General features: G+C 41.7%; 1 protein-coding gene and 2 non-coding genes across 3 annotated transcripts; all 3 read left to right on the top strand.

Moving 5' to 3' along the window:
- Positions 1 to 1,704: 1,704 nt before the first annotated feature.
- On the top strand, positions 1,705 to 22,331 carry eif4g1a (eukaryotic translation initiation factor 4 gamma, 1a). The gene is given in 34 exon segments (XM_085139511.1): positions 1,705 to 2,159; positions 3,842 to 3,968; positions 4,067 to 4,153; positions 4,346 to 4,378; positions 5,296 to 5,316; positions 5,627 to 5,797; positions 7,362 to 7,461; positions 9,298 to 9,446; positions 9,663 to 9,752; positions 10,559 to 10,628; positions 10,715 to 11,128; positions 11,131 to 11,573; positions 11,575 to 11,626; positions 11,732 to 11,811; positions 11,924 to 12,107; positions 12,511 to 12,644; positions 13,200 to 13,319; positions 13,695 to 14,063; positions 14,274 to 14,420; positions 14,508 to 14,744; positions 14,955 to 15,059; positions 15,843 to 16,121; positions 16,205 to 16,322; positions 16,413 to 16,512; positions 16,854 to 17,152; positions 17,259 to 17,380; positions 17,474 to 17,646; positions 17,745 to 17,870; positions 18,151 to 18,232; positions 18,371 to 18,469; positions 18,807 to 18,950; positions 19,073 to 19,154; positions 19,379 to 19,519; positions 21,218 to 22,331. Coding segments are annotated over 33 exon segments (5,028 nt in total). The 5' UTR covers positions 1,705 to 2,159; positions 3,842 to 3,893; the 3' UTR covers positions 21,400 to 22,331.
- LOC146497760 (small nucleolar RNA SNORD66) lies at positions 14,105 to 14,181 on the top strand. Its single transcript, XR_014871004.1, has one exon. It is a non-coding gene; the product is annotated as a small nucleolar RNA SNORD66 (small nucleolar RNA).
- Positions 14,792 to 14,866, top strand: LOC146497759 (small nucleolar RNA SNORD66). Its single transcript, XR_014871002.1, has one exon. It is a non-coding gene; the product is annotated as a small nucleolar RNA SNORD66 (small nucleolar RNA).
- Positions 22,332 to 24,129: the final 1,798 nt, after the last annotated feature.

Raw genomic sequence — 24,129 nt, 5'->3', positions numbered from 1 at the left:
GAATCTGCTGAATACTTTTATACTTTTTCTATGTATTGTCAAAAAAAATAGTGAAACATCCAAGTTTCAGTCCAAAGTGGTCTTTTTATATCTATACAGCACTGAGCAAAAGTCTTGAACCATTCCTTATTTCTTTATATTTCTTTTTATATATTTTTACATTGAAAAACTAGACCAAACATATAGTTTGTTGCCATTTGTTTGGGTGAATCCACAAAAAAGGCTAATGGCAACACTGTATGATGGGCATAAAATAAATAGTATTCTTGGTGCAACATGAAACTTTGGCATATCTTAGTGCGGTGGGCTGTGTATCCTTAAAGAAAATCTGTGGACACTGGACAAGTGGAGGACAGAAGAATGAGTAGCAGGTCTGAAAAAAGTATCAACAACAAATGAAAAGTTTTTGAAAGTCATCTTCTGAAGAAATCTGAAAATATTCAAGAAAAGACCTGACACAGGACCCGACAGACACATCTGGCCCTCAGTTGATCCCTCTGCTGTTCACTGAAACCTCATTAGAAATGGTCTCACTGGAGGGCTGTCTGTCAAGAAACCATGCTCAAGAAATGGAAGCAATAAGAAAAGGCTGAGGTATGCAAAACTGCACAAGAACAGGTATTACAATATAAACACAACAATGACAACAACTTTTTACCACATTAACAAATACTAAAACTAACAATTTTTATTTTATTTTAGTCAAGGTCTAGTTTTTATTTTTTAGCTGTGTTAACTAAAACGAAAACAATCTTCCCCCATACAATATCGGTTTTTAGTTTCATTTGAGTTAACTATAATAACCTTTCCAACAGGTCAGTAATGAATCTAAATCTGAATTTTTCGTCAAATCATTGTGAGTGTGCACAGAGGTCAGAAGAGAGGTACAACAGTGAGTGTACACTGCCATCAGTAAAACACAGTGGAGGCTGTGTCATGCTTTGGGCTGCATTTCAGCCAGTGGCGAAGGGACTGATCCATTGATCTACCATGCAATACCACCTGGAAAGCATTCCATTGGCATTGGCTTCATTTTCAAGCAGGACAGTGATTCTAAAGACAATGGGAATGGTATATACTCAATTTCCATGAATGCTTGCATATATTTCATATATATGAAATATATGCAAGCATTCATGGAAATAGAGTATATACCATTCCCATTGTCTTGGGAATGGTATATATTCCCATTGCATATATATATATATATATATATATATATATATATATATATATATATATATATATATATATATATATATATATATATATATATGAGAAATGGCTTGAGACTTTTGCTCAGTACTGTACTATATTCCCTTACTACTGCTTTGTTAAACAACTCAAAATTAATATCAGATACATTAGCAATTATTTCATGGTATTAAACAGATTAACATTAAATAAATAGAAATGATCAGATTCCCAATCAAACATGATGCAGTAAAATAAAGTTAAGCTAACTTCATTGTCTTCTGCAACAAGAGGCTAATCACAGTCTACTCAGCAACATTATGTCCCAGCTGTGATGGAAATGTAAGTACTCAAATGCGCTTTTTTAAAACACCGTAAAAGAGCTAAAGATATCAGCTTAGTGTTGTTCCAGATAATGACTCACTTTGAATACGGAGGCCTCGGTTGATCAAAGGAGTCAAGCTCCTGCATCACATGACCAAGGAAACTGCATCAAATTTTAATTTCCCCGGAAGTTACCCATGCGACTCGGAGGCGTACCGGCTTCGCACAGGAGAAACATCGCACTATGGCCTCTCTCTGAGCCGCATCACACGATACTTGTGTATATACCTAACCGGCAATCCATCACCATCGACGCCTTGATCATGGACCTGCGGTCCAGAGGCTTTTCTTGGGGCCATCGGAGTTGTCAATAGTATTCCCGAAGGACTATATTATTTGATTTTGAGCACTGTCACTTTTGCACGCCTGGGGGTTTAAACCGAAGTGACAGTTTAGCACTCTCCCCCATCTGCCGGTTAGCTAACTAGCTCGCTAAGTCATTAGCCAAGAAGGGCATCATTTTTCTGTTGGAGTTAAAGGACAAGGAAACTGCAGCACCACCGCTTTGATTAACAGAAGACTGAGCCGAGGCTGATTCCCCGAGTTCCTACCTTGCAACACAGTAACTGTTATAATTCCTGGTAAGAAGAAACCCCGCGGTATGCTAGGTCCCCGAGCGGGTCTGCATTTTTGTGAAAGGCACACGGGCTGAGCAGGCCCTGACCGTCCACACACACCAGCAGAGCTAGCAGGCTAATCCTCCCCCTGGGTCCCGGTAAAACTACTTTATCTTAGTGTTTTCCGTCAGTTCAGTATTTTTTTTATTTAGAGCTGACGCTAACCTAAAGTTACCTAAATTAACAGCGTTGGCTGTTTTGGTTTGGTTATCTCGGTGGGCTTCGTGGGAAAGCTATGGCTAACCCTAACCTAACGCTTTTTCGGTTCTCGGTTAAAAAAATAATAAAAAGAAATCAATGTTTACTGCGATCTGGATCAAATTCCTTACAGTTTGTCTTGAATCTAAAGTCGGTGCCCTCAGTGCCAAAATATTAGGCCACGTTAACCATGAACATCAGGTACACGGTTTCATTTTGGTGTCGCCAGGCCTGTAACACCCCGCTAACCGCTAGCCAATGTTAACCAACAATAGCATGACTGTAACTTAACCTAATCGCTGTCGCGTGTTGCAACATTATTGACAAAGCTAACTACTTCACTGTTCCCGGCCTTTGAGTATAAATGTGTATTCTTATAATCAGCACAGTAAAACTGTTTGACCGGGCTCTGTGTACATTAAGGTTAAATGCGGACTCAGCCACGTAGCGTAACTAAGTAAAATGTCTGTGATGGTGGGACACGTAACATTAGCCGGCTGTGGGCTAACGATCCAGCCAACCTCGCCGGGGCATTTCTGATTCGTTAGCAGGCCATAAAAATATGTTTTACGGTAAATGTCAGCTAATACAAGACCGTTTACATTTAATCGTGAATCATAAGCCCGTTATCCATCGCTTCTGGCGCGCCATATGGAAGCATTGAAGCCCTGTCAAAAAGAAGCATGGCACCAGCTAGCATCTGACGATAGTCACTGTGTCAGCAGGTGGATGGTGTATGACACGTCTCCTGCTATTACGGCAGTTTGTTTTTTTTAAAAGCAATTCTATCATTTTTTTTGTTTTTTAGTTTCAACCCTCGGTTTCAATCATTTACTCATGGGAAAACGGCAGTCAGTATTGAGTTTTGTATGGTTTATTTGCACAAACAGGAGGGAGGGGGGGCTTAGCTTCTGTTCACACAGTAAATGAACTTTGACCTGAGGTATCCATTTTCTTAGATTCACCTAAAAACAGCGTGCGTGTGAGCTTTAATAACTGACAAATTAGCATTGGTGTCTAAGGCAGCCATTTATTTGAAAGTAATTTGAACCCTTATCTACTCAACCTAAGCTTTGAATGGAAGATAAAACACATAATTGTGTTACCAGCTGATTTAATCAAGGATGGAGGAGGGAAAGACTAATTGCATCCTCATATGAGCTCTGTAAAAATGCAATGGAACGAGATTGGGGAGGTGGTGGTGTTATCATAGGCGAAACTGCAGGCCACACCCTGGCTGCTTGGTTAGATGTTGCTACACTAAAGGTTAAACATGTCTCCTTACAGTGATCTTTAGTATCCAACCTCAGTGGCTGTAATTAGCATTTTTAACAAAGACCTGGAATACCAGTGCCTGCTTGCAAATGTTAAAAAATCACATTTCAGCTCAAAGTAATTTCATGTTCTTCTCATTTTGACATTATTTCTTGCTCATCTTTTCCCCCCAGGAAGGCTGGCACCACATCGCCACCCTAATGCAGTACCATAAAAGAACGTGAAATGAACAAACCACCACAGCCTATAGCGGGACCCACTTCTGTCCCCAATCCTGCCCCTTCCCCTGGATTGACACAGGTGAGACCCACTAACATAGTTTATTTATTTATTTTGATAGTTTAGAGTTTAGTAACCTTTTTCCCCCTCTCCCTCCTCTTCTGTTTTCTCCTATTAAGGCTGCCTACGGCCCTGGACAGCCACCTTCTCTTGTTTTTGCAACCCCTCCACCTCCACAAATGAACTCTGCACCACAGCCAAGACAGGTATTGTTCACAGCATGCTTTCTGTTGTTGATATGGTTGAGAACCCCTTTCTTTCTTGCTCTTTCACAACAGTTTCTGACATAGCTTCTTCTGCTGTAAGGCTTTGCCTTGGCGTGTGTGTTATAACTGCTATTTGCCGCCTTTGTCCTTGAATGTCAATCTTGACTTCTTTCCTCTCTTCTGCTGTCCTAGTTTGCTACTGGGCCCCGTACTTTACATCAACAGGTACTAACACCCCTTACTTTTCCTCACATCCCCTCTGTCTCCTTAGTGTAATGCATGCTTTCAGATACAAATTGGGAAAGAAGATAAGATGAGTGTTTAGATCTGCCCTTCTAAACATCCATTTAGATTAGTTTACTTTAAAAAAAAAACAAACATTCAAATCCAAATGAGCTCTTTTGCAACATTAAATTATTATTCAAGCCCTTAGATTGTGTAATCAACATTATGTAACTTTAATGCAAGTTATGTTTTGCAAGTGAGTCTATGATGTAAATTAAAACGAGCTGAAAATTCAACTCTACACAGTTTTCTTTTCCAGTGTCCCCCAAAGTTCTTTCCTTTTTCCTCAGTCCTTGTTTTCCCCTTTCATCTTAATTTAGTACCAAGTCAGCATATCTTGCATCAGATCATTTTTTTAATTTAAATACCTGGTTTGTAGACATGAATTGTATTATTGTGAAAATTTTGAGAAATGAAAGCATTTCTGATACGGTCTAAATTGTGCAGCAGGCTGTCATTTGAAAACAGCCCACGTCTCGCCACTGTTTTGCATCGATCACCACATTTGTCCTAATCCCACAGTGATAAAGGGCCTTGTTGCCACCAGATATTAAAATGAATTAAACTGCATGTGCCTACAGCCCTTAATGTGATTCTTTAACCTACCAGAAGTAGGGCCCTGCAGGACTAGAAGGGGATCGTGTTTCTATAATGATCTGTCCAGAATCGATTGCATGTGCGTCTGTAGTTGTTTGAGCGTACCCATCATGACTGCGAGGCACACTGCTACCTCTCATACTCCTCCCTTCTTCCTTCGTTCTGTAAATTCAAACATCCCCCTCATTGTGTCCGGTCCTCATTTTCACCTTAATCTTACTCCCTTTCTTGCTCTTTGCTCATGTGTTGCGCGGCTGAAGGGTGGATACAGAGCATTACAGGTAACAGCTTTTCTCTTCGTCCCTCCCCTGTTAACTTGTGCTAACTTGATTGTGGCAGGAAGTCATGACTTTCAGGATAATTTAAACTCCCAAGTTACCCAGAATTGAATTTAGTGTGCACATGTGCAGTTGCTGTGAGTGCGTAGATTCCAGGTGAAGGGTATCGGCGTGTATGCAACTCGAAGCAAACGCACAGAAAAATGTAAAAGCAAGAAATCTGGAATACCATTGTTACGAAATGCACAGGCAGAACCATACGTTTGCTGCTGATATGATGCAGTCTTCATCTTTTTGTTTTTGTTCTTTTAAGAGCTACTATCAGAACCGACCCGCCATGGCCACCAGTGCTCCAAGGGTACCGGGAAATAGTGGCCCTCGAGCTGTTGCACCAGCTCATGTCTACCCACCCGGCTCACAAATGATGATGATATCCCAACCTTTTGCTGGCTCTCCTCAAGGCTACTTCATTCCCTCTGGACAGGTTAGTGCACACACGAGCTCTACTCTGCAGCCAGCCCAAGTAATCAATACATACTTATCATAACAGTTGCAATCACTTTTTAACACTTTTTTTTATTTGGGTAACATTACCTTCTGAATGAATTGAATTTAATAGTAACATGTTGAGCTTATTGCTCTTCATTATTGTTTGTATGTTTAATGTTGGAAAGTGTTCTTCATGTCAGTTTGGTGTCTTTAGCGTCAGATTTCATTTTAAACTTGAATTCAGTTTTATTTATTTAGCACCAAATCACAACAGCAGTCACCTCAAGGCGCTTTATATTGTAGAGGTATCTGGCAACAATGGAGAGAAAAGTCCAACAATCAAATGACCCTCTTGTTGACAGCAGAAAGGAAAAACTCCCTTTTAACAGGAAAAAACTTCTGTCACAATCGGGCTCGGAGAGGGGCGGCCATGTGCCGTGACCAGTTGAGGGTGGTGGGAGGAAAACGGGACAAAAGACACTCTGTGTAAGAGAGCCAGAGATTAAGAATAACTAATGATTAAATGCATAGTGGTGTATAAACACACAAAGCCCTCTTTCACTAGTACGTACTCAGCTCGACTCTGTTTTTAGGGTTCTCCATTAGGTGGCGCTACCAGGTACTTTTTTAGTACCTGGTACTCGGCTGGGGTTCCAAAATGCTCTCTGTTGATCCGAAAATGTGATGTCAATAGACTGCATGCCACTGTTTGACTGGTCAATAGTGTCACTGTAAGTCATGAGAGCATCTCCTTCACAAAAATCAAAATGGCCACTTTTGTAACTCGGCAACAAGGATATACCTTCACCTCGATGTCCTCCATTGTTGTGTTGTTTAAGTCGGGTACAAATAACGTCCTAGGCCCTTCGACCACGTTGGTATAACGACCCTATGCACATTAGGTGGTACTCAGGTGTAATGGAAAACGACTGAAACCAAGCCGAGTCGTGCCAAGTACTTACTAGTGGAAAAAGCACTAATAGTGAAGAACAAACACTCAGTGCTTTAGGAGTCCTTCTGGTGGCTCATCCAAAGTGTCTTCTAAAGAGTTTCATTATACCCACCTTCCAGTCCTTAGCGAACCACACCCAAAAACGAAGGTGACATCACAACCGATACTGCTGGTTGTGCACCTCACAATTTAAACATATTATTTATTTGGCATAATCTCCCTCTGCTGCTGCCATCACAGCTGAGTTGAGAACACTGTATATAATTGTGTTATATAATTGTGTTGGTTTTTACTGTTTTAATGATAACCTTTCAAAAGCTCAGAGATTCACAAATTGTACAGACAACATGTAGTAACACGAGACTTTGAAAAAAGAAAAAAAAAACAAACCCAAAACTTGGCAGTTTCTTTGCTTTCGGTTTTGACTTCTCCTATACCAGCGCTAGTGTGGAAATTCGTCTGAAGCTTGTGATCCTATGTGAGGACGGGAGAGACGCAGTTTGGAAACCTGTTACGATGAGCTACATTAATATTTGAAAGTCCTCTTAATAGAGGTTTTTGGAGTGAGGCTCTCAAAACGTAATTGTTGTTTGTCTTGTTTCTACAGTACCGAGCTCCATACATGCCTCCTACCCAGCAGTATCCCGTGACCAGCGGCACAGCAAACTTCTATACCGGAACTAGCCCTGCTGAATACCCTCCTTATGGTAAGGGTTTTTAACCCCAAGACTCACAACAACCAAGCCGAACCACAAACGCGTTCAGTTTAAACACAGAACTTAATGGAGAAGTTCTAACCCGTATTTAAAACCACATCCACATGCAGAATTCCTCATCTGTAAAGTATTCCTGAATGTGGGGTGGTTTGCTTGGCTGATTGTGGGTTGTTTTCTTGTTTCTATTTTTTCTGTGATGGGGGTTAATTGTCTTTGTTGCTGTAGTATGTCTGTCTCTGTGTGTGTTTCTTTTTCTTCGTTTTTTTTTTTTAATATGCCTTTGAGTCCAAACACTGCTGTATGTGCATGTAGTCGGGCTTAATTCTGCTTTGGCCTGTGTTCGTTTTCTGCACCTTACGCTGCCTTGTAGGTTCCATGAAATGGCTTTGAAACTGCAGTTTTCTCCTTTTTTGCATGTCTACATACAGCAGCAGAAGAGTTGTGTGGGAGCTAACGTTGCCAGAAACCCTATTTAAATATGAATGAACTGCACTTTTTAAGCAGGAAACGCAACTGCTACAAAAACTGATTTGCTTTAGTACATTTGTACTAATGCACAGATATTTTATATATACGTATAGAGGTGGGGGTTTGTTGGCTCAGTTAAAACCCCCGTTGTATTTGCTTATAAAGACCCTTGTGTGATCGTAATGCACTTCAAAATTTGAACTATTTGAAAATAAATATATGCCAAGAGCAGAAGGTAAGTGTACAGTAGAGGCATTGTTCATTTCATGGGACCTTCTTAACACCCTGCTTCCTCTGGATCCTCTCATTAACACATTCTGCATCTGTCTCTTCCTGCCCTCTCCTTCTTTCCTCCCTCTCCCGTCCCTCACTCCCTTCCTCTCCTTTGCTGCGTTGGTTCAGAGCCCTCTCTTGCCGCGAGGGAGAGGCGGGGTGGTGGGGGGAGAGGGGGCGGGCGAGAGAACGGCCGTCTCTCTCTCCACGGTGCGCCTCTCGCCTCCCAGCGCTACCCCGGTGAGTAGTGTGTGTGCTTTTGTGGTGGTCAGCAGGCTTCTGTGGCACTTCCTGTCTCTAACCGTGTCTTCCTGTCTCTGATTTCGTACGTGTAGGTCACGTACACACGACGATGGATGTTATTTAAATGTAGTTGTAGCAAATACAGAGAAAAACTTTAACTGAAACTTTTAGCTTGTAGCCTAGTGATGCCTCTGTGGTGATTTTTCTCCATTTGTTTCTTGTTTAAGAAGCTAAATAAATGGAATTTTGTATACAAAGGGTCAAAAACCAACTTCAGTTTGAAGTAATTTTCTGTACAGCAATACTACTTATAAATGTTTAAATTTGGCTGGATGCTGAATTGGTGGCTCCAGCTTCTGGTGCCAGCCCATTAAATTGCTTTAAAAGGTCTGGACAGATGTGAATGTAAAGAGCAAATGGCAGTTATGCCTCCTTACACAACTGAATGTAAAGTGGGCTGTTTCAATCTTTATAATTCATCACGTATCGTAGACAGAAGTAGTAAAGTTTTGTGTAGTAGTCAAATTCAGCCATCATTAATTCATACTTTGTTGTTAATATGTAATGTGGATCAAACATTAAAATAACCCACAAATTAGCCTTTAAGTACACGTTTATATCTGAAACCGCACTTTGTGTATACGTACAAATGTTTGTTATTGCACCTTTACATTTTTCCCCCCCAACAGTTATCAGCAATGTAGGGAAAAAAATCTCAATCAAATGAAACAAGTACATACAGATTTTCTTTTAGTTTGAACTCTTGAAAACTCTTGTTTATTCTGAGTTGTTTTTATGATTTATTTTGTCATTTCTTTTCTTTGTTTCATTTCAACTTTACAGCTGGAGCATACTATCCAACTCCGCCTCAGTATCCCCCATCTGTCCAGCCTTCAGCGGTCATGCTGTCCACCCAGCAACAGCTACAAGTCCCGCCTCCTCAGCAAGCCCCTGCACAGTCACAAGGCCTAATGAAGAGAGAACGCAGACCGGTAGTATGTCCCAACAAAAGCACAGCACACCTCTTGAATGAGGTCAAAAATGTTGAATGGAGAGACACTGTATTGTGTGTTCAATGTGGAACTTTCCCTTTTAACCTGAAAACAACAATAGTATTTGTCATGATGGGGGTCGCAGCTGTAGATCAGTAGTGGCAGGATGGTTGCACATTGTTTGTATTTTAATGTCATTTGCCTTTTCTCTAATAGATAACAATACGAGACCCCAACCAGGGTGGACGCGATATCACGCACGAGATCCTGTCGGGTGTAATGTCCTCCACCACACCAACACCACAGGTAAGACTTTACTTTGAAGTGACTCATTTAAATAGAGTAATGATGGTGTTGTACATTTGTCTTTTATCAGAAATCTAAAATATAGTTGGCTATCTTGTACTGACATGTGGTACTCTGTGTTTAAAGCAATACAGTGAAGCACAGAACTTCATTATGTTTTTCTCATGTTCATTTTGTCTTCACTGTAAATTGATTTGCTTTAGAACAAAGTAATTTTTTTCAATGTGAAGCCAACGTTTTGCTTTATATAGACAAAACAAAGGTAAGTTATAAAAAGACAACAAAAGAAGATGTTATTAGGTGATGATTGCTCTGACATTTTTATTTTTATTTTTTCTTATTTTAAAAGGAAGGAATATGAATTTATCTGTACATAAAGGCACCGTTGTGGATTTTGGTTTTTTTAAAGTACATCTGCGACTGTGTTGATGTCTTTTTTTATCTTCATGGTACTTTCTAATAGTCAGCACAGCTGAGGTCAGTTTCACTAAGCAAACTATGCTGAGTCTAAGCAAATGCAAACAAATATGCACTGATGCATTGAGCTATTGCCAAAGTTGAAAATTGCTAGTTGGAGGGGAAACGGGCAACACAAACAAATCACTTTTTAATAGAGTTGAGTGACACTGCAGCCTTCAAAGAAACAAGTCTGAATCAATACCACCTCAGACAATATCCACCAAATGTGAGGGAAAAAAAACTTGTAACAAACTGCACCAAATGTGTGTTGATGCTCATTGTTAAAAGCCCGTGTAGTGGGTTTTCTATTTTATTTATTAAAGGCCGCTATTGCTTTGTGATTGCAGGCACCGGATGCAAGTCCTGCACAGGTCAATGGGGAAATTTCCCAGCCTGTGATTGCACAGACGAGAAGAGGTGAGTATATTTTCTTAAGTTTGACTTGGTGAAAAAGACTGTAAATTTTTTTCTCGTCATTTATTGTCACGTCTCTCGCTGTCCAGATGATAACACAGAGCGTCCTACTAGTTCTGAAACCCCTCCTTCTCTTGCTGCGGCAAATGCTGAGCCTGTGTTGGAGAGCACACAGGAAGTGGACAGCCAAATAGTGCTGCCTACTGAGTTAGCTGCACAATCTGTAGCCCCCGTAGCTACTACTGAGGTGCCATCCACACTGATAAAGGACCAGCAGTCTCCTCCTTCCCTTCCTCCAGGAGCAACGTTGACCACTACTCCTGCTGAGGCAGTAAATAAAGTTGGCACTACCGTTTCTGATACAGTAGATGCTCCTCTTGCAACCTCACAGTCTTCAGAAGCACCAGAAGCCCCTGTGAAAATAGAGGAACTACCGGCTGCTCCAGCTCAAGCTGAGAAGGCTCCAGAAAAGGAAGAAGCAAAAACAGAGGAAGTGAAGAAACTGGAAAAGAAGAGCAGGTGGCCACCACGAAGTTGGAGCCTGCAGCTGAGGCTGCAGCAACAGGTTCTTCCAATCTTGAAGAAGAAAGAAAGAATAAAGAAGAAATGGCTACAAAAACGGCAACTGAAGTCTCCCAGCCTCCCCCACCTGCACGGGAGCCTGCTGGTACACAGACCCAGAACGCCGTTCTGTGCTCTACCCCCGAACCTGAATCCACACAAGTTGAGGCAGCAGAGCCTGTTCTCCCCAACGGCCTTCCTCAGGAGACCGAAGAACTGCCCAAGGATAATGCAATTTCAGACACTACGCCCCACAAACAGCCAGATGCTTCTCAATCTCAGGAACCCACACCTATGGCTAAAACGGCAACAGCAGCCCAGGAGGTGAAAGAGGAGGCTGAAGAGAAGGAGGAGGAGGAAGAGTGCAAGAAGAAAAGTGAGGATACCCCCTCCTGCCTCTGTTAGCTGCCCCGAAGAATCTACTATGCAAGGGACAGTTAATTTCCCCCCCCCCCCCCCCCTTGCTTCTCAGGCTGTCACATGCCTAATCTTGTTTTATCTGAATTTTAATGTCATCACTTTGTCTTTCCTTTGAAGCTGCCTACGCATGTGCAAGGAAGAAAAGAACATGAAAGAGTTTAACAAGAAGGAGGCCATTGGTAATCTCCTGGATGCCTTCACAGAGGTTTGTGTTAAATCAGACGACAGTCCAAAAAGCTCTTAAACTGGGTGTCCATCTTTTACTCTCAATAAACAACAGATTCTTAGAAAACTTGATCTTCTCTTTCTTTTTGCAGGAACAGGGTGCCAAGCCTGCCTCTGAACCCATGCCCACTCAGGCCAACCCTCCAGCACCAGCTGAACTTCCTGTCGAAGTGGCAGATGAGACCTGGGAGCAAAAAGAGGACAAGCAGAATGCAGAACCTGACAAGTCTAAAGGCACACCTGAGCCAACTGAGCAGAAATACCAGTACAAACAAGGTACGCTTTGAAAGCTTAAAAGGCTAAAAAAAATCTTTAAATGTTTTAATCTTTTCCCTAAAGCTAAACTGATAAAACTCTGTACATACTTTGGTCTTAGGGCAAATATAATTTATTTCAGCATTAAATTTTAAGTCTGTTTTTTCCTTGTGCCTGCATTTATATGTTGGAAGGATGAGGCCTTGTTTGATTTAAGCACAGTGTGAAAATCTCTTTATGGTGACTTTAGTTTCTCTCATAGTTTGCTCCAGTGCTGTCATCGTTTTATTATTTAGTTCAAAGAATCTGCACTGAGAGTGGATTATCACAGCCATCTTTCAGAATACAGCTACAGTAAAGCTGTGCCTTTACTGTAGTGTGCCTTTAATCATGTACCTTTGCATATTTCCTGTACGTTATGCAGAAGAATGGAAGCCGATAAACCCGGAGGACAAGAAGCGGTACGACAGGGAGTTCCTCCTGCGCTGCCAGTTCATCAGCGCCAGTATGCACAAGCCTGAGGGCCTGCCCATCATCAGTGATGTGGTGCTGGATAAGGTAGGTGATGTTGAGCTTTGTGTAAAAGAACGCAGAAACGATACAAATTGAGTTGAAGAATATGGCAGTTTTGTTTTTACTCATCTGTAAATTTTGACCTCACATCATGAAGTGCACCACAATCTTTGAGGCGCTTCAGCCAGTCGTGCAACTAACGATTTTTGTAACCTGATGCGTTGTCCTGGGCCGTCACAGCTTTGTTAAAGGCTGACGGGGTATTGTTGTCACCACACAGAGCAAGCGAGTGGGTGGGTGTAAATGCGATAATGAGGTGATGTAGGATTTTGAAATTCACATCAGTAGGTGCATCTGCTAAAAATTTTAAGTTTGAATTTCAGTGACCTTGTCCTAAAGTTCAAGGTCAGAGGTGAAGTTTCCTGAAAATCTTGTGAACGCAAAACTCGAGAACAAAGTCATCTAGGATTTTCAAATTGATACCATATGTTTGATCTACTAGGAGGCTGAGGGGTAGTGCTGCCGACTGCCAGTATTTTAAACTTTGTGTGAAAACACGTGTGATTTTTCCTTTATTTATTTTTGCCTCTTTAATTGCAGGTGAACAAGACTCCACTACGACCTGCTGACCCATCTCGCCTGATGAACACTGGTCCTGATTTTACTCCCTCATATTTAGGGAACCTTGGGAGCAGATCAGTGGGAGGACCTCGTGGCCCGGTTAGCTAATTTTACAGTTTTTAAAAGACACTTTTAAGCATTAACTTGCATTATAGTTAATAGGTTTACCAATTGTGTCGTCAGCACACCGTTTTTATACTTTTGCACTTGAGACGTGATGGCCTGAAGTAAAACAATCTCCCTCTGTGCCTGTCTTCCTACAACATGCTGGAGTACTTGTCTGATGTTTTTTGAGATAAAGAGGTGTATTATGAGCTGACATGACACAAAAGTGCAATGAATGCCAGCAGTTGTGATGTTATGTTTGGCAGACAAGCTGTTTGCAAAGGCAGAGATCTCTAGCGTAAACTTTTTGTTTAGTGAAGTTTCTTCCTACTAGCTTTTTAAAATATTTATGCGTTTCTCTCCATTTAGCCATCCGGGCCCCGTCGCTCTCAAACCAAAAAAATTATCACCAGCATGTCGCTAAATGATGACGTGCAGCTCAGCAAGGCTGAGAAGGCCTGGAAGCCCTCTGTGAAAAAGGCCACTCGTAGCCGTGTTGATGAGCCTGAAGAGGAAGACCCAGAACAGGCCAAGACTCAAGAGCTGTTCAAGCGTCTGCGGAGCATCCTCAACAAGCTGACGCCACAGAAGTTTCAGGAGCTGATGAAACAAGTGACAGAGCTGACGATAGACACTGAGGAGAGGCTGAAGGGAGCCATCGACCTCATCTTTGAGAAGGCCATCTCAGAGCCCAACTTCTCTGTGGCCTACGCCAACATGTGCCGCTGCCTTATGGGGGTGAGTCTAGTGAAGGTTGGATGTTGTGCTTTGATCATATGCTCTAGTGATGACTTCTGTTTAGGCCACGTGTCTGGGCCACTGAACTTTTTGTGATGGTATTGAGGAACTGAAGGAGCATACTCTCAGCTACATATTTGTTAAATGCAGTTGAATGGAAAACGTGCGTTTAAAACCCCCTGGGTGACATTGAATGTTGTCTTCCACCAGCTGAAAGTCCCCACTTCAGACAAGCCAGGAGTTTTTGTGAACTTCCGCAAACTGCTGCTCAACCGCTGCCAGAAAGAGTTTGAGAAGGACCAGGATGATGATGAGATCTTTGAGAAAAAGCAAAAGGAATTGGAGGCTGCCAAAGACGTAAGAACTGTCAAAACCACCGTTCAGATTTAGAGTAAACTTGTCATATGACTCGTACACTAAGCACAAACTTGTATCCGCCTGCAGGGTGAGGAGCGTGAGCGCTTCAGGGTAGAGCTGGAGGAGGCCAGAGATAAAGCTCGACGCCGCTCACTGGGCAACATAAAGTTCATTGGTGAACTGTTTAAGCTTAAGATGTTGACAGAGCCAATCATGCACGACTGTGTCGTGAAACTACTTAAGAATCACGATGAGGAGTCTCTCGAGTGTCTCTGCAGACTGCTGTCCACTATTGGTAAAGACCTGGATTTTGAGAAGGCAAAGGTAAGTAAAGCATGGACTAACACTAATATATGTACACGTTAAGATGTCTCCTGTGATGACCTTGTTTTTGTGCCACGTGTCTGGGCCACTGATCATTAGTGATGGGTTGAGGAACTGAGGAGGCAGTTCTCGATGTATCATTAGGTACACACAGTTTGTCATTTGGTACCTGTACCTCATAAAATTCACTCTTTTCTGTGTCCCCGACAGCCTCGCATGGATCAGTATTTTAATCAGATGGACAAGATTATTAAAGAGAGAAAGACTTCATCAAGAATCCGCTTCATGCTGCAAGATGTTTTGGACCTCAGAAGGGTAATTGTTAAATCATATTCAACATTTTAGAGCAATAAAGAACTGATAGCCAGCATTTATCATGACTTGAGTTAGTAGTGTATGTATCTCAGTGTTTATATACAGTACAGTCTGAAGGGTTTTTTTTTTTTTTTACCAGGGTAGCTGCATAGCAGAGACCACACTCACAAACGTCTGGTGCACACCCAGTTGTTTTGTTCTATAAGCAGTGCTAAAATAAGACAGTGAGTACTCGGTTCAGAAAAGGGCGTCACGGGTTACTGCTGGTAGGCTTCAAAGGGGTAAAGGGTTAGTTTGAAAAAAAAACATAAATTTTTTTTTCTGTCCGTTGAGAACGTCATCATCAGCATCATCAGGCATAGATTTATGCTAGATGGATATCAAACCATGTCACTGGTGTGGTGGTTCTTGATAACATTCAGCTGCTTGCCCTTTCAGTATCTCATCTCCAACGTCTTGGCCTGCAGTTGGTGACGACAATTCTTGTTCCGCTCTAGAGATTTGCTGTGAACAGGAGGAACACTGGAAAGCGGTTTATGTTGATCATACTGAAGCTGCAGAATAGAACAAGGATTTCATTTTTTCCCCCTTTTCTTTTATGTCACAAAGGGCTTAAAAATGAAAATATTTGACGTAAAACTGTGTTATTGAGGGTGGATGTGCTTTTTGTCTCAGGTTCACCTATCAGAACATTTGTACTATTACAAATGTAATCCAAAACACAGACAGAAACACCCCAGAGTGGCTCACAGGTGTTAATTGTCTTCTGTCTCTGATCCACAGAATAACTGGGTGCCTCGTAGAGGAGACCAGGGTCCTAAGACAATTGATCAGATTCACAAGGAAGCAGAGATGGAGGAGCACAGGGAACAGATGAAAGTCCAGCAGCAGCTCCTGTCCAAGAAGGAAAGCAGAGACAGGTTCACGGGAAACATGGGCAGCCGAGGCCCTCACACACCAGGAGGTGGCCGGACCAGCCAGCCTCAGGATGAGGGGTGGAACACAGTCCCCATCTCCAAGAACAGACCCATCGACACCACCCGCCTAAGCAAGATCACAAAGGTAACGTCCGAAAATTCATGTGAAGGCTTGAGCTCTTTCTCAGGCCTCTTGAAAATGAATATAACTTTTTTGTTTCCCTGTAGCCTGGTGCTATGGATTTCAACAACCAGCTGTTGGCTCCGGGTGGCAAAGGCATGTGGGGCAGCTGGGGAAAAGGCAGCAGCGGAGGAACTGGAGCTAAACCAGCGAGTGGAGACCAGGGTAAGACCTTCAGCTTTCTTCTAAAACACAGCATTGCTTAGTGGCTGTTTGTGGTTTGGCCTCTTAATCTATTCATTTCCATCTTTCTAGACTCTGGGCGTCCAGGTACCAGCACTCTCAACCGCTTCTCTGCCCTACAGTCTGGGTCATTGATGTCTTCAACAGACTCTGATCGCAGAGTTCCTCAAAGGTACTCAGAAGCACCAAATATTTTATCATTAATTAGTCTGCTTCTGCTTTAGTTGAGTACTTAATTCACAAATTTTAGTTTATCACTTGTCATAGGCACTCTTATTTTTTACTTTATGTTGATGTCACATTTTTCAAAACACATTTTACTGGCATCTAGTTGTGAGGTTGCAGATGGCGACCACTTGAATACTAATCTTCCTCCATCTGGCCTCCCCTTTGTATACAAGAGCCTACTGCGATCTCAAAAAATACAAAACGTTTAGTGGTACCGTTCAACATGATTACAAATTGATTGAGTGTGTTATTAAAATGACCTCTTTGTGTCTCCTTTACCATTAGGTCGAGTTCGAGCCGCGAACGTGGGAGCAACAGGGACAGGAGCGACCGCAACAGGGATCGATTTGACAGATTTGATCGCAGCGAAGGACGGGAAGCGAACCAAGTCACCAAGAGAAGCTTCAGCAGAGAGTCGCAAGAGCGCGGCGGGAGGGGAGGAGATGGCAGATCTTCGACTGAATCTGTGCGCCGCGTCGCCAGCATGACAGACAGTCGAGACAGAGGAAGCAGGGATCGGGGAAGCAGAGACCGAGGAAGCAGAGATAGAGGAAGTCGGGACAAGGGTAGTGACTTTGTCCCAGGTATGAAATAAAGAATTAAAAAGAGTTGAATAGAGAAAGATGTGGTTTAAAGAAAAGGACATAAAGAACAATGAGCTTCAAGTTGTATTTTTACCTTTTTCTTCAGTTAAGCGTGAGAGCGCTCCCACTCCTCCTCCATCTCTCCCTAAACCTGCCTTGACTGAAGAGGAAGTGGAGAAGAAGTCGCATGCCATCATTGAAGAATACCTCCACATCAATGATGTCAAGGTGCAGACTTGCCTCTAACAATCAGAGTTATACTTCCATGTTTAGAAGTGAACCGTTTTAACAGCATTGCTTTGTGTCACTCTGGTGCTGTAGGAGGCATTGCAGTGTGTGGTGGAGCTCAATAGCACATCACTGCTGTACGTGTTTGTGCGGAACGGCTTGGAGTCGACGCTTGAACGAAGCACCATCGCTCGGGAACACATGGGCCTGTTGCTGCACCAGCTTGTAAAGGCAGGGACTTTGCCCACGCAGCAGTACTACAAAGGGTAAGCATGTAACAGGAAGAACGTCGCCTGGTTTCAACTAAAATCTACACTCGATGGATGTTCTCGAGCAGATGGAACTAAAGCAGATTCTTTTGCAGGCTACTAGAGATTCTGGAGGTAGCAGAAGACATGGCCATAGATATACCTCACATCTGGCTCTACCTGGCTGAGCTTATTACTCCTATGCTCCACGAGGGAGGCATCCCTATGGGACAGCTGTTCAGGTGAGAGCTTAATGTCAGCGGTCACATTTCAAATAAGTGAAAGCAAACTCGAATACTTTGACTTTAGAATATAGTCTGATGGAAATGGACGTTTTGAAACTGTAAATAGTGTTGGATTCGTTTTCCAGAGATTCTTTTGTTGACGGTGTTTCTCGGAAATAACGATTTTAAGCTAAATTTAAAACTAGGTCACTTATTTCCAGCTTTAAAATGAGATAAACGAATTATATTCCAGCTGTAAGAAAAATGGGAGCTTAATTTAGTGCATCTGTGTCTTCAGGGAGATCTCAAAGCCTCTTGTGCCTCTGGGGAAGGCCAGCGTGCTGGTGGTACAGATCCTCAAGTTGCCTTTGTAAAGAAAGGTAACCGAACACACTCGTTTTATTACCTTGTGTTCCACATGTTTTTTTTGGTTTTGGTTAAAAAAAAAAAAAGAGAGAGAAAGAAAAAGAAATAAAAGCCACAGATATTTGATTATCTGGCCCTTTTCCCCCCTTAAGACCCCCAAGAAGGTTGGAGCTTTGTGGACAGAGGCTGGGCTAAATTGGAACGACTTCTTGCCCAAAGATGAAGACGTCAACAAGTTTGTCACCGATCAGGTACGTGCAACACATCCAGGTTTTAGACGATAAAACACTTGTCTGCACTTTTGGAGTTTTGTTTAGTGGTCTAAAAATGTTAGGATACGTTTAAAGCAGCTGTAATTGGTCTATTTTGTAACAACAAAGCTTAAAATGGTAACGAGAAAGCAGCACATCCTGCACAGCACCAAAGACAGACAAACACAGCTGGAGTCTACCTGGTGGGCAGAGATGAAAGCAAGAGAGATTTTTGCTTGTGGGGATTTACGATTAGAAACAAGTTACTCCGTGTCTTCAGGCTTTTTTTTTTTTTATTTATTTATTTTTTTTTTACACATTGTATTGTGTATTTCAGAAAGTGGAGTTCACCGTGGGAGAGGAGATGGAGCCCAAAGAGGCCAGTAAGAAGAAGGTCCTCAGCGGAGAGGAGATCAGCAAACAGCTGGACAGACTCCTCCAGGACAAGGCCAACAATCAACGCATCAGAGACTGGATCGAGGTGTGTGTGAGTGTGTGAGGCAGTACAGAGTGTTTTCAGACCTGAACACTTTGTGCGTGCTGTTATTTTCCAGTGTTGGTCATGTTCCCTCCCTCCAACTGCATTTTGTTTCCTATTTTCAGGCTAACTTGGACGAGCAGCAGACTGCGTCGAACCAGTTTGTACGAGCATTGATGACATCAGTGTGCCAGTCTGCTATCATATGTAAGTATGACTAATACACCACGAGCTGCCTCTTTTTCTGTGTGTGTGTCTATGATTTAGTCTTTTTCCTTTTCGCAACCCAAGCTCAAATTCTGAAGTATGGAAAATATAGTTGTTGTTTTTTAAATAAATTAAAACGGATTTATTTTATAGTAAATTTTAATAGCGCTTACTTTTTAAAAAATCACACTTTCTGGTTTAAAAACTTGTTCACTTCGTTTCAGGTGACAACCCGTACAAGGTGGATGCACAGCAGATCGGCCAGAGAGCCTCTCTGCTGCAGAGATACCTGTACGACGAGCAGAAAGAGCTGCAGGCCCTGTACGCCCTCCAGGCTCTGATGGTGCACATGGAGCAGCCTGCTCGTGAGTTTCCCCACTTACAGTGAACTATAATACTGCCAAACATACAAATCTGATTGGTTCACTTATAAATATTTAGATACTGAAGCATCTGTTAAATCCAGGCGTCAAAGTCGCCAATGATTCAAAGTGTGATTTTAATGTTGTTTCCTCAGCTGTTGCGTCTTTTTGGCAACATAAGCAAATGATCCCAAATTTCATGAGACTGAGCGGAGACGAAACTGATCTCAAGGCTTACTGTAATGGGGTGATACTGGTTTCAGTCGTGCAGCTGGGCTGATTATAAGGTTGGGAGAACTTAAAGAAGTCACATGGATGAGTGATGAGATGTACCTCCCACTGATAATGTCGCTCAGCTTTCTGAGATTTCTTTTTTGTTTAACCTGGATTCTTGATCGTGCATCGAGACACAGCAGGAAGATACCATAAATCGGTTCAGATAATGGCACAAGATGGCAAATTTATTGGCCTTTGTAAACTATTAGTGATAAATGTTCTCTGGATGAGTCTCGCTCCCTCCAAGTCTGTCTTTGAATTATTTCAGAGATTTTTTTTTTTTTTTTTTTTTAAATGTTACTAAAGTCCAGTAAGCTTGTATAAAGAGCACAAATCAAGCAGAAATCTTCCCTGTGAGCTTGTTTCAAATTCAGCTGACAGTAGCTGTCGCTCAGAGTAATCGAGCAGGGACATGTAACCAAATCAGCTGTTTGCTGGAAATTCAATGCTTCGTCTATTTTAAAAAGCCTTCACGTCACTGTAAGCAGTCTTGTTGGCATATACAAAGTTCATGTTTCCCCATAGAAAGGAAAAAAAACTTAAAGTCAGCTTTTAAGCGAAAACTACAAAATCAACTGTTACAAAGTATCTTTATAAATTTGCATTATTGTATCTACTTTCTAATCAATCCAGTCCTTTTTGACCACTTGAAATAGTTTTTATAGATCAGCAATGTTATGTTGTCATTTTTGCTTCCCAGATCATTCTTTAAAAAGATGTTTTTAATGTTTGTGAGACTTTTTACCTGGATAAATAAAGGATCTGTAAAATTCCCTTTGCCAAACACGGATTGCAGCTTCTTCCCTGACAGGAATGTTTCTCTGGATCGCAATGACTTGATATCATTCACATACTCTATGTGCTGTTGGGTGCAGCTTTTGAGGGGGGGAAAAACAAAAAACAGCTGCTGCTCTAAAGTAATGTGTAATTGGTCATGTGATGATCACAGGCATTAAAAAAATGGACCTTGTTGATTGGTGTGAAACACAGCTCCTTATCAGAAAAGATCTGCCTGTATTTCCAGGTTGTTTTTGTTCAGGGTGAAAACGGATAAAATCATCATGTATACAGCAGCTGTGTATTCAGGGTATCAAAATTTAAAGATGAGACTGAAGGTTTTTGTAGTGTTGCTGCTGTAGGGCCTGAGTCATTTTTGCCTGAACACAGTAATGGAAGTGGTCTATTTTGGAGGAAAACACATTCTTGGGGTGTTTTATTTATTTATTTTTTTAATGGCGTTATAAACTGGATTGGAGGGTTGAAACAGAAAAGCCTAATCACTAAAAGAAACGTGTTAATTAGGATTTGACCTACTGATTACCTCTTTATAGCTTTTCAAGTGTCCCTGACTCAATGCAAATAGAAACAATTTTAAAATGGAGCTGTTAATAAAGCTTCTATAATGCTCTAATTTTGTCTCTGCAGACCTGCTGCGGATGTTCTTCGACGCCTTGTATGATGAGGACGTCATTAAAGAGGAGGCCTTCTACGAATGGGAATCCAGCAAAGACCCGGCAGAGCAGACAGGCAAAGGCGTGGCCTTGAAGTCGGTCACCGGCTTCTTCACCTGGCTCCGCGAGGCCGAAGAGGAATCTGACAAGGACTAAAATACTGAACTAAAAGCTGCCGCCAGAGCTCTGCAGGCGACCATGGAGAGTCATGGACAGTATTGCCAGAGAGGCAGACTCGAATCAATCCTCAATGAGGATAAATCTTTATTGTGTTCCTTTTTTTTCTTCTTTTTTTGGAGGGATGGACTCTGAAAAACAATCATTTCTTTTCTACCTTCCCTCTCCTGCTTCCTCATTATTTCTCCACCTGCTTGTCACAGCAAGTGTCCTCATCAAAGCAAACTTGAAAATGCAGGTTTCAGCAGGATTACTCATTAGCGAAGTGTGAAGTATCCCACATCACTACGAAACTTTCTATGTCAAAGTAAAGCAAACCAACGGGCTGCTCTTTCACCCCTTTAGACGATTCTAATGACAAACAACCTTTCTGATCTACAAGAGGAAACAGCAGGGCGTGAAGTGTAGCGGGTGCGTGGGTGGGTTGGTGGAGGGGGGTTTATCAACATGCCATAACATTTGTTCAGTCCCGACACGGCTCTTATGTCCTTGTCCTTTTCCGGAGTGTGCAGCATGACTGAAGTGTGTTCCTATTAACGATCCAGTGGACAAAACGTTACAGTGTACATGAACTAATCTTAATTTGACGGAGTTTTTAAAGCAAAGGTTGTCTATTTTCTCTCGTTTCCTATCATGATAAACTAGCAGAGGACAGAAACACAGAGGGCTGATGTTGACCTTTGACCTTGACTACTAGGGGGTGGTCTTAATGCTTCCTCTTTAAAGCCATTCTCTCCCATCCCCCAGTAGTGAACCACACTGACTGACTCTTCATCTTTTACCTCTTCTGTACTTAAACCTGAGCTGTTGTAGAGGACACTTAACGACCCAATCACCGTTAAAACTTGAAATCTACAGAAAATGACTTGATAAAATATATAAAGTTTAAAAAAAAAAAAAAAAGACAGAAATGATCCGAAAGCCTTTTCTACTTTAAGTGGAAACTAGTTTCAGGATTTCAGGAGCGTTCTGTAAATATATAATAATAATAATAATGATGATGATAATAAACTTTTTCAGTTTTATTTTTCAGAAACAAATTGCTGATGTAATTGCAGTGTCTCCTTATCCAGCAGAAAACCGCAGTTGTCCGGATGCAGAGAGGTGCTTTAGATAATCCATTGATTATTAGTTTTATTTGAATTTTGTAAATATTTTCTTTCCTTTTTTTTTTTTTTCTTTTTTTTCCGCTTTCGTTATTTAAAAAAAAATTATTGCTTCTTTTGCATCGGAAACTGGAAAGGTAATGGAACATTGCAAATAAAGGACTTATTAAGTTGCTGAGCCGAGTTTTGGTTTTTGCCTCTGATGATGATTTTACATTGAACTAAGGCCACTCTCACCTGAAACCAGACCAGTTTATTTTCAATTTGTGTTTTTGTTTTTTGTCATGTGTAAGTTAACACAGGGTCGACGTGTGTGACAGCAAAACGTGTTTGATGAGATGAAAAACGAGTCCCTCCACTGTGGTTTTACTGATCCATATTGCAATCAGTTTCTAGTTTTGAAGATTTGTCCATGCAGACCTACAAATATAGGAAAAGTGCCTTAGTACCAACTGAGAATGACTTCAACACCACAATCTGAGTATTGTTACTGACCGTGTTCATCCTTTAATGACCACAGACCACAGTGTACCCGTCGTCTGGTCAGGGCAAGTGGCTTTATTGTCATTCCAACCATGTGCAGTACACAGTGAAACAGGACAACGGTCCTCCAAGACCATGGTGCTACATATAACAGACAATAAACACAGGACTACATAATAAAGTGCAGGTGTGCAAAAACTGCAAAAAAACAAAAAGAGTGCAACACCAGACAGAACAGAATGATGCAGAAACAACAGTGCAATAGAAAAGTGTGATGGCTGGTTCCAGTAGAACAACGCACAAAGCTGAAATCATCACAAACTGGCTTTGTGAATGTACTCAGTCACCAGATCTCAATCCAAAAGAGTACCCTTGGGATGTGGTGGATTTGGAGATTTGCATCATGGATCTGCAGCACCTCTGTGATGCCAGCATGTCAGTGCGAACCGAAATCAACGAGGAATGTTTCCAGCACTTTGAATCTGTTATTTTAAAATATACATTTCCTGACTTAAACCCTGATGTTACAAATTGATTTTCAGAGTAACAGATGATGCACTTTTATTTTAAAGTGTCAATCTACATAAACTATAAGAAGATATCGGGTTATATGTCGTTGTGACTATTGTCGAGGCCTTGTCCAAATCATGATATGATGCCATATAAACACATTGTAAATGAATTATAATGCAAATGAATGAATGGATCTGTAGCAGTCCCCCGGACCAAGGAAGAAATAGAGAGAGCCTCGACGGGTGCAGTAATTTTTACTTTAAGATTCATTCAGAATCTAACAGTGCAGAGGTGCGCCAATGCACCGTGAAAACTAAACAGAAACACAAAATACATTTTCTTAGACGCTTATTACAAATATGAACTCAAATAAAGCAGAAAATACAACAAAATATCAAGTAAGAAAACAAATACAACTTAAAACATGTACCTCGCTCCGCAAGATAGCTCTTTAGATACAACATTTTCTCACACACAGGTAAAGGTTTGTCACCAATTAGTGCCATAAAGGATACCTTCCAATCCATAAACTTTAGGGGGTCGCCACTAAAGATGGTGGGCTCAGGTACAGGAAGCCTGTTTAGGGTAAGAGAGCTGGCAAGGGCTT

Source organism: Neolamprologus multifasciatus, chromosome 18 (assembly GCF_963576455.1).
Source record: "Neolamprologus multifasciatus chromosome 18, fNeoMul1.2, whole genome shotgun sequence".
Taxonomy (NCBI): Eukaryota; Metazoa; Chordata; class Actinopteri; order Cichliformes; family Cichlidae; genus Neolamprologus; species Neolamprologus multifasciatus.
This window is presented reverse-complemented; position numbering and strand designations above follow the sequence as displayed.